At 44.6% G+C, this 10,730-nt stretch overlaps 1 protein-coding gene and 1 non-coding gene across 2 annotated transcripts in view; one reads left to right on the top strand and one right to left on the bottom strand.

The window, feature by feature from the left end:
* The first annotated feature begins 276 nt into the window (after positions 1-276).
* On the top strand, positions 277-380 carry LOC123326284. Its single transcript, XR_006540989.1, has one exon. It is a non-coding gene; the product is annotated as a U6 spliceosomal RNA (small nuclear RNA).
* A 1,459-nt stretch (positions 381-1,839) lies between these two features.
* The window catches only part of AGBL2 (AGBL carboxypeptidase 2), a 37,988-nt gene continuing 29,097 nt past the window's right edge, over positions 1,840-10,730 (bottom strand). Inside the window, exons 12-16 of the mRNA XM_044919568.1 lie at positions 8,952-9,018; positions 7,183-7,308; positions 6,600-6,713; positions 3,934-4,017; positions 1,840-2,013 (exon numbers count right to left, since the gene is read on the bottom strand). Of these exons, the coding sequence (XP_044775503.1) occupies positions 1,840-2,013; positions 3,934-4,017; positions 6,600-6,713; positions 7,183-7,308; positions 8,952-9,018 (565 nt within the window). The remainder of the gene's footprint in view (positions 2,014-3,933; positions 4,018-6,599; positions 6,714-7,182; positions 7,309-8,951; positions 9,019-10,730) is intronic.

The raw sequence follows: 10,730 nt of genomic DNA, 5'->3' as shown, positions 1-10,730 counted from the left end.
TGATTTTTTATTCCAAAAATATCATCATACTGGGGTGCTTTTTATAAACTTTATCCAAAATTATTTGAAGCAAAAACAAGTATTTCCGAACAACTTTCAAAGGTTTGCCCTCAGCGGTTTGTAACTGTTTAGGGATTTGTACTTGAAAGATATCCTCTTTGGGACAAAAAGTGGGGTTCTGACTGTGTGCTTTCTAGATACTTAAAATGCTGAGTTTTCGGGTGTGAGTTTAGGTTTTAGGGTGTGAGTAAGGTATGGAATAGGAGAAGGGCAGAGGCTCCCTTTGGCAGCACATACACTGAAGTAGATACAGATACTGAGAAGATTAGCATGGCCTGCAGAAGGAAGACACGGAAGTTCGTGAAATATTCTCTATTAGAAACCAAACCAAACAAACAAAAAAGAGCTCGGGCAGATATCATCACCTTTTTTTTTTTTTTTTAAAGATTTTATTTATTTATTTGAGACAGAGAGAATGAGAGACAGCATGAGAGGGATGGGGGTCAGAGGGAGAAGCAGACTCCCTGCTGAGCAGGGAGCCCGATGCGGGACTCGATCCCGGGACTCCAGGATCATGACCTGAGCCGAAGGCAGTCGCTTAACCGACTGAGCCACCCAGGCGCCCTATCATCACCTTTAAAAAGACTCATGCAGTGTGTGAGGCAGGATGTGGGGTGGGCAGTATTTGGGAATTCTCTGTACTGTGTCCTCAATTTCTCTGTAAATCTAAAACTGTTCTCAAAATAAAGTCTATTAATTTAAAAAAAAAAAAAAAGGGACACCTAGGTGGCTCAGCCGGTTAAGTGTCTGCCTTCGGCTCAGGTCATGATCCCAGGGTCCTGGAATCAAGCCCCACATCAGGCTCCCTGCTCGGCCAGGAGCCTGCTTCTCCCTCTCCCTCTGCCCTGCCCCCCTCCTTGTGATCTCTCTGTGACAAATAAATAAATCAAATATTAAAAAAAAAAAGCACAGACACTGGACTTGTACTAAAATTTGTGTTGCCATGTGGTTCTAATCATTAGTCATCCAGGTCATGGTGGTGGCTGATGGAGTTTACAAGTGATAGTGAAAAATACACCGGGAAACTTTCAATCCGATGTGATAGGAAGAGGGGAAAGTAAAAACAGGAGGCCTGGCATGAACTCAAGTGACCCTTCTTCAACACGACCCCAGCATGTGGACATGACAGGCTGCAGTTGGCAGGCTGTGCTTGCTGCTCGAGAGAAAGCTAAAAATATAAAACACCTGTTCATGTAAGGTGATGCAGTTAACCGATCAAAGGAAACAATTGGCTAGAGAGAAAGAATTTTAATCAGTGGGTTAAAAAATGTACGTAACCGTGTTGAACATGATGTATGTCATACTAAACTCTGGCTAATACATGAATTGTTTTCTCTATGTGGTAACACCTTAGCATGAGCAAACCTGATAAATCATTGACCATTCATTGCTAGAAAGCTTTGACGGAAGACTTTTTTTGAACAAAGCACACTCCCAGAATATGTTTAAAATAGAATTTGAACTCTTAAAATTGATTTGCACATAATTTTAGAGAGAATGTCTACTGGTTAAAATGTATATCTGGGCTGTAGGTTCATGAGCACACACTTCAATTTCTGACAAAGGAAGCTTTTCTATACATCATAATAAAATTTTACTTTATGAAAAAAAGTAATCTAATTCATGAGGTATGTATCGTGAGGGCTTGCATGCAATGTGAGCCCCTGGTGTAAGGTCAGTGCATGATGAACACACGACACAGTATACCGCAAGTGAACGAAGCTCCCAATCATACAACTCCCCTCATTATAGAATGTGTCTGACCCAAAACATGGCAGCCTATGGGTATGTGTATATGTGCAAGGATGGGTACACTGTCATGGTGGCGCGGCCTCTCTTTGTGGCAGGATATCTGTTCCTGGACCAGTTTGGCTTCCTATCTGGAACCGGCTCTTGGCTGGGATTTGTGCTTCTCTTTGGAGAGCATGACACTGTGAATCCTGGCTTCTCTGTCTGTGCAAACAAGATAAAAAGTTGAATCACTTTAGGTTGTGATTTCTAAAGTTATAGTTAGGGTTGGGGTTGGTTTTAAAAGGAGTTAGAAGTATTTGCATTTCCCCCCAAATACCAAAGTACAAAGTAGTTGATGTGGTTCCAGGGCAGAGGTGAATCAAGCATTTGCCCTAGGCCTTCAGAGAGATGAAGAAAGGTCCTTAATGGCCCTGAGTTCAACCACTGCATTTCATAAACTCTCTAGAGACATTACACAAAGAGAACTTAATCTACAAGATAGGAGACTGCCCCACTGTTTGTGACTCTGCTTATCTATGTCTGTGAGTTAAATGCCTATGTCTCTGCTAGAGAAATGTTCCACCAGAAAATGGAGGTGGGGGCGCCTGGGTAGCTCAGTTGGTTAAGCGTCTGCCTTCGTCTGCCTTTGGCTCAGGTCATGGTTCCGGGATCCTGGGATCGAGCCCCGTGTCAGGTTCCCTGCTCAGCGGGAGTCTACTTCTCTCTCTGCCCCTCCCCCTGCTCATGCTCTCTCTCTCTCTCTCTCTTAAACAAATAAATAAAATATTAAAAAAAAAAAAAGAAGAGGAAGAAAATGGAGGCAAAGGTAAAAGCCTGGATGGCATTCACCTGCTACGTCGGGTTTAACTGAATCCCTGGTTACATGTTGCAGCCTAAGAGGTTCCAACTGTGGGATGTGGCTTGAGCAAACTGGGGACGTCCTGCAGTGAATACCTCCGAGGAGAGGGGGCAGCTTGTGGCTCACCTGCCTGTCAGGACAGAAATCCTCTTTGAATTTACCTACACCTGTCTTCCCACTGCTCTCCAGGCTCTGTGATGTCATGGTGAGTGGACTCTATCTTGCCACCCCTCCTAGAGGATTGCTGCCTTAAGGGAGGGATCATGTCTTAAAGTCCTCAAGGGGGGCGCCTGGGTGGCTCAGTCGTTAAGCGTCTGCCTTCAGCTCAGGTCATGATCCCGGGGTCCCGGGATCGAGCCCCACATCGGGCTCCCTGCTCGGCGGGAAGCCTGCTTCTCCCTCTCCCACTCCCTCTGCTTGTGTTCCTGCTCTCACAGTCTCTCTCTGTCAAATAAATAAAATCTTAAAAAAAAAAAAAAAAAAGTCCTCAAGGGGCCCCGCATCTTGTAGGGTCTCCATAAGATACGGATGGGTAAACGGGAGCACCGATCTGAGAAGTCCCGAACAACAGCCTTGGGAAAACAGCAGGGACCTCCCCTTGGGAGAACTGTCCATTCTCTCTCTAGTATACCCACGTTAGTCCAGTGGTTCTTAATCTTTGTTCGTCTCGGGCGCATGTGAGTGGCACCCTCCCATAGACTCCCCAGGGCTGACTCGACAGCTTACTAGCTGTTTCTCCACCTCTTTTTCCTCCTTCTCAGGAAAGAAAATGCAAATGCAAATGAGCAAGAGAGATGTTATTAGAGGGATAAATACTAACTCATTCTAACTTACTCTTTTAAAAAAGCAAACCATTCACAAACATTGGTATTGAATGATCTCTGGGACCTCTGGACATGAGGTACCTCACGACTGATGGCGGCACCCTAGTTTGTTGTTAACATCTCCGAGGGTTGAGAACCGCTGCATTATTCACTATCACTGTTACCTCAGCTGCTGCCACAGGCTTACAAAATAACAGCTGCCTAACAAATGTTTGCTAAAATGAAACTAAATTCTCCAGGGTAAGCTTTTTGCTCAAGGTGGGATTCCTCCCATCCTGCAGCACCTTGTGGGGCTGTGTCCCTTGGTGGTCAGGTGGCTCAGACGTTCTCCTGAGCGGAGCAAATCCTAGAAGGTAGAACTGTGGACTGTGGATCACTACCCCTCCAGATCACGTCATACCCTTGAAAGCCAAATCAAATTAGTTGCTGGCATACATGTATACATCGTAGGTGAAATACCTGCATTCTCTCTTTATTCTTCGTCAGGATCAAGGAGGCCATTTTTGATGGGTCCAGGGAGGTGCCCTTGTCTCTCCCACGTAGCTGTGATGGAGATAAACGAACACGTTCTCACTAAAGTTCCCACTTGCACAAGTGTGATTACACAGAACAGACCCTGAGTGTTTTTTATTCCTGCATGTTAAGTCATTACGGTACTGTAACACAGAAAGAGAGGCAAGCCACAAATGAATAATAATTTGAAGAAAAGAAGGAAACTAATATTCATGGAGTGCCTACCATACGCCAGGCACTTTACAGTTTCACATCTAATTTTCTCAACAATGTTTAGGATGCATGTATTATTACCCAGAAACGGAGTCCCAGAGTGGTTAAGTAACTCATGAAAAATGATAGTGAGGCTGGAATTTGAACTCAAGACAGACTTGAAAGCTGTGCTCTGGCCGCCATCACACTAGACCCCAAATGATGCTCAGTGTGGGCCGTGCTCTGCGGGGGTTCTTCAGTGTAACACAGTGGGACCGCATTATATCACTGCTAACCACAGGGTAGCATTCTGCATGAGAAGGGCCTATTACGCACCCTATCCACTAAGAGTTATCTTATATTTAAGATACTTATTTTTAAGATATTTATATCTTATTTTTAAGATACAAAACTTATTTTTAGAATTTTTTAAGTTTACTTTTTATTTTTAGTAATCTCTACACCCAGTGTGGGGCTTGAACTCATGACCCCGAGATCAAGAGCGGCATGCTCTTCTGACTGAGCCAGCCAGGTGCCCCACCAAAACTTATTTTTATACATAAAAAACCCAAAGGGGCACCTGGGTGGCTCAGTCGGTTGAGCATCCAACTCTTGATTTCAGCTCAGGTCACGACCTCAGGGTTGTGAGATCAAGCCCCACATCAGCCTCTGTGCTCAGCAGGAGGTCTGTTTGAGATTCTCTCTCTCCCTCTCCCTCTGCACCTCCCCTTGCCTCTCTCTCTCTCTTAATCTAAAATAAATAAATCTTAAAAAACCCAACCAAACAAAGATTTTATAGCCATCCAATTCCAAAGCACTAACAAACGACTGGGCACCTTTCCTCTGTGCTCCTACTTCATCCTACTCTCTGATGTAATTCCCTGCTTCCTTGTTAAAATCCCCAGTAGACTCTAAGGTCCCTAAGGCAGAGACAGTGTTTTGTTCAATGTTGCATTCCCAGCACGCAGTAGAGGGTGTAGCATGTAGTGGTTACATAGTTCGATTTGTTGAATGCAGGGATGGACAGATGATGCAGCAGCCTGTTCTTATGTTCTAGGTGTAAAATCACAAATCAATGGTTGTCAGACTTCAGTAGTGTCTAATCCAAAATATTGTCAATGTCCCCAGTAATTTTAAGGTTCCCCTGCTCCCTGTGGCACCAACAGGAGGGTGACACAGATAGAGGCCTATTGTATTCTTCGGCCTATGGAAGAGACATATTAATTGGAAAAATCAGAGAATCTGCAACAAAGAGTCAAAGATGGAACAGGATAGAGAGCTCAGAAATAAACTCATGCATATACGATCCATTAATTTTTTACAAAAGAGTCAACATATACAATGGGGAAAAGATGGTCTCTTCAATAAATGGTATTAGAAAAACTAGATATCCGGGCGCCTAGGTGGCTCAGTTGGTTAAGCGACTGCCTTCGGCTCAGGTCATGATCCTGGAGTCCCGGGATCGAGTCCCACATCGGGCTCCCTGCTCAGCAGGGAGTCTGCTTCTCCCTCTGACCCTCCCCCCTCTCATGCTCTATCTCATTCTCTCTCTCAAATAAATAAATAAAATCTTTAAAAAAAAAAGAAAAACTAGATATCCACATGCAAACCATACCCCATCTTGTGCCATACACTAAAGTCAACTCAAAATGGATCAAAAACTTAAACTTAAGACCCGAAACCATAAAACCCTGAGAATAAAACATAAGGGATAAGCTCCTTGACATTGGTCTTAGCAATGACTTTTTGGATTTGACACCAAAAGCAAAAATAAACAAGTGGGACTAGATCAAACTAAAAAGCTTCTGCACAGCAAAGGAAATCATTAATAAAATCAGAAGGCAGATATACCTGGCTGGCTCAGCTGATAGAGCACGTGACTCTGTGAGTTCAAGCCCCATGGTGAGGGTAGAGATTACTTAAAAAAAATTTACCCTACCCGCAAAAAAACAAAATCAAAAGAAAACCTATGGAATGAGAGAAAATATCTGTAAATAATGTTATTCAGTCTTAAAAAAGAAGGAAATCTTGCCATTTGTGACAACATGGATGAACCCGGAGGGCATCATGCTGAGTTGAAAGGAGGCAGAGAGAGAAAGACAAATACTGCATGGTATCACTTAAGTGTGGAACCTAAAAAAAAGATCAAATTCATAGATACAGAGAGCAGAATGGTGGTTGCTGGGGAGTGGGGAAATAAGGAGAAGATGGCAAAAGGGTATAAACTTTCAGTTATTAAAGAAAAAAAAAAAGTAAGTACCTGAGGTGGTAAATGTGTTAATTAACTCAGTGCTGGGAACCCTCTCACTGTGTGTAAATATATCAAATACCATGTTGTACACTTTAAATATATTACCCAAAAAAAGTTCTGATAAATTTTCTATGAATGAGTTAAAAAAAAAAAAAAAGGTAAGCAAAACTACTACCTCATTCAACCTTGGTTTGTCATTTCGCATCGTGGAAGAACTGGCATTCTCTGAATTTCTGAAAAAGGTAGGCTGTTTTTGCAGAGTAGAAGCAAACCCTGCCCTTTCCTAGAAGGATTGAGTGCAAAGAGAATATTTTTCAATTGATCCATTGCAATTACTCTACTCATAATTGACCCAATTCACTCAACAGTAAAATCTCCACGTCTGAAAGCATTTTCATTGTTAGGAAGCAGGGGGCGTGGAGTGGGGATGACAGCTGGGAGGAGACTGGGAAGGAGCCTGGCATCCCTATACTGGACAAGGCCGGACACCTGAGCTACCCAGCAAGCCTGGACTGGCTCCAGCCACCACTTCTCTAGTAACCACCATGATCAAAATCCATGCCAGAGTGTGGAACAGAATCGGTGGGCCAAGGCTGAGATCTGCTCAGAGATGTCCAGAGGACTCATGGAAGGGCTAAGAACTCAAAATAGCTTCCTTCTACCCCATTCCCCATTCCCTTTCTGGTTTAGAGTAAACTTTATCCCCTTGTCCTGCTCTGTCCATGGAATGCTCTTTGACCAGAGCTTCTTACCGGGACATCTTCCGTTAACTTTAACTCCCTCATCAAATTATTTTTCTGATACTGTTCATTTCGCTGTTTCCTCGTCTGAAGTGGCTTCTTTTTTTTCTTCTTATACATCTTCTTCTTTTGATTCACCTATTCCAGAAAGCACAGAGAAAGTCGTCATTGGGGATTCCAGAGGTACACCCACCCACATGGAGCCCTTTTCCACAGGACACTCAAGCCACAAGGGCTAACCCAGTACATGGGCCCCATGGTGCTGACCTCCTGCTGGTTTGGGGAATAAACAGTTCAGGTACCTCCATAGCAGAATCCACTCCCCATTTAACATCCCCAAATCCCACTACTATAGGTATACTGCCAAAGGGGCAACTATACCAATAACCAAGTATCTGTTTTTCAAAATATAAAACCAGATTAGTCATGGCAATAATGTCAGGTACAGATAATACTGATCATTAGGTATGTGGTTAAAAGATTCAGTTTGGCTGGGGTGCCCAGGTAGTTCAGTCAGTTAAGCGTCTGACTCCTTTGGCTCTAGTCATGATCTCAGGGTTGTGGGACTGAGCCCCATATTAGGCTCTGCGCTGGGTGTGGAGGAGCCTGCTTAAGATTCTCTCTCTCCTGCTCCCTCTGGCACTCCCCTCACCCCCCCAACCCGCTCACCCTCTCTCTCTCTAAAAAAAAAAAAGACAAAAATTTTTTGTAAAATTTAGAAGATTCAGTTTGGCCATTACCACAAGGTGGCTTTAATAATTAAGCAAATGAAGCTCAGGACTAATTATCCAGGGACCTATGGTGTGGTGAAGTTTATACTGATGTAAATCCAGCTGAAAAACTTATACGGTCCAATCTCATTTGGCTGGCTCCACCTGGCACAGCCTTAAGCTCAACTTATGATGGAGATATTTCTTAATGCAACTAGGAAATCATGTGCATAATGAATTATAACAAATATTTTGTTGTTTCTAAAGCTTTTATATCATCTACATAAGATAAAAGTCTGTGAACAAGATGGGGCAAAAAAAATACTTAATATATGGAAATATAAAACTATCTATGACTACATAAATAAAGAAATACTTTTTAAAAACGTATGGGTCAGGGTGCCTGGATGGCTCCGTCGGTGCAGCATGCAATTCTTGATCTTGGGGTTGTGATTTCGAGCCCCATGTTGGGTGTAGAGACATAAGTATAAAAATAAAGTCTTAAATAAATAAATAAGTATGGGTCATTTTTAACAACCTCTATCTCTTAAGACAGTTTTCACTTTTTTTTAAAGATTATATTTATTGGGGCGCCTGGGTGGCTCAGTTGGTTAAGCGACTGCCTTTGGCTCAGGTCATGATCCTGGTGTCCCTGGATCGAGTCTCCCATCGGGCTCCCTGCTCGGCGAGGAGCCTGCTTCTCCCTGTCTCTCTCTGCCCCTCTCCCCTCTCATGCTTGCTCTCTCTCTCTCAAATAAATAAAATCTTTAAAAAAGTAAAAAAAAATAAAGATTGTATTTATTCATTTGACAGAGAGAGCACAAGCAGGGGGAGCGGCAGGCAGAGGGAGAGGGAGAAGTAGGCTCGTCACTGAGCAGGGAGCCCGATGCAGGGCTCGATCCCAGGACCCTGGGATCATGACCTGAGCCAAAGGCAGATGCTTAACGACTGAGCCACCCAAGCGCCCCTTTTCTACAGATTTTAGCTGGAACATTCCACCAAATTATCCAGGAGGGTCATATTGTCCTTAAGGCTGCTACTTTCTGGGGGTGACTGTCTATACTATCTTACCTCATGTGCTATGTTCAGTAGGTGAAGAGGGAGACCGTCTGAGAGGGAACTGTCAGAACCACTGGTGCTGTTTCCAGAAGGAAAGAGGAAAGGGAAACAGCTGTTATTAATGTCTAGGAAGGGGAACATTTACCAGACCAGCAGCATGGGATTAGGATATCCAGTCTGCTACTTGCCCCCAATGCCTGCATTTCGATGACTAAGAATTCTTGACAAGCACATTCATTCATTCATCCTGAACATGTACTGCACGCCAGGCAGTGCATCAAGCACAGAGATGAACGTGGCAGAGCCCCTGACCCCACGGAGTTCGCAATCCATGTGGCAAAATAAATACTGCCAGGTGGGCCAAGCTGCCCTTGGCAGCGACCGTGAGAGGCTGGAAGATTCTTAGTGTGCAGCCCTGGACAAGACCAGGGGACTGTGATTTGTTTGAAAGCAGGGTTTGTTTCATTCATTTCTGTCTGGCCGGTACCAGTTCAGAGAGCAAGGATCCTACCAGGTACTCTTTAAAACTGCGTTGAGTATACACATAAACATATCAGATAACAAGGATTCTGTAGGTCGGAGACCAGGAATACTACTTTCACTATCCCAATTCCTGCTTCAAAAGTTGTGGATGCGTGTCCAGACTGATATAACGTCTTCCCCCACAAACGGGCAGCCCCCCTTCCTGCAAGGGCTAGGATGAACAAGGGCTGAACGAGGGCTCAGATAATCCACCTTGCTGCTTCTATCACATCCACTGTTCAAGTGTCACATTGTATTTTCCCCTTTCCTGGGGTGTGGCCGGCTAGAACTGGGAGCTGTGCTCTACCACATGGCCTCCATAGATAAAAAAATGTCTTAGGCACAAAACTCAGATCTCCTGGGAAAAGATAGCATTTCAAACCATTCTTTTGCTCATGCCTTTCATCCTGTTCACGCTCCCCCTCCCTCCCTTTGGCGCACAATGAGGAACCCCACAGTAAGACAGCAGGAAGAAAGCCCTCTCTTCTCTGATCTAATTCCCAATTCCCTGTTCTTGAAAGGCTTTTCTAGTCTGAAGAGTAGCTTTTGAGGCCATTGGATAATAGTCTCTCAAGTCCCTTTCGGAGATAACGGAAGACTTTAATAAACAGGATAAAAGCATTAGATGCAGTATGCCCCAGAAAATGCTGAAGACCATGTAGGTGCACACACAGGGCACACTCAAACTCGTCTTGGACACTCACAGTCTGCTTTTCTGCGTCACGGTGGGAACGGACAGGTGGAGCCCCTTGTGACAGCCGGCTTCCTGATGCAGATGCTGGCAAACTGGTTTCAGTAACTCTTACCTCACCGTATCAGGGTACCCCTAGATACTAGAATGCAGTCTCCCTGTTTCTGAGGTGACTTCTCCTGGGCTCTATCCTAATGGGTTGACATCCAGGGGCATTTTGCTGTTGAGGCTGAAAGTGAAGCGTGGTTCATGCAGTGGTCCCAGAGAGTTAGGCAGAGAATTCTGGGAGAGTGGAGGAGGCAACATGGTGAATGGGCATACTGCCTGGCCTGACGCTCTGATTTAAGGTTCCTAAGGAGACATTTGGGAGACTCAGAACTGCAGAACTGCTTCAGGGCCCAGATGTCGATGTGCCACTTAGAGTAGGAGGGAGACCAGCCCCTTCGCCCTGTCCACTGCGGTCTACAACGCCACCTCTGGCCGAGGACTGCCATGTCCAGCCCAGAAACCTGACTGAGGGCAGATGGGGCAGGCTTGAGGCACCCTGGCCAGTAAGCTGGAGTAGAAGGGGTTCTTGC

This window comes from Neomonachus schauinslandi, chromosome 11, assembly GCF_002201575.2.
Source record: "Neomonachus schauinslandi chromosome 11, ASM220157v2, whole genome shotgun sequence".
In the NCBI taxonomy this organism is placed as follows: Eukaryota; Metazoa; Chordata; class Mammalia; order Carnivora; family Phocidae; genus Neomonachus; species Neomonachus schauinslandi.
The sequence above is the reverse complement of the archived record's forward strand: the minus strand, read 5'-3'. Positions and strand labels throughout refer to the sequence as shown.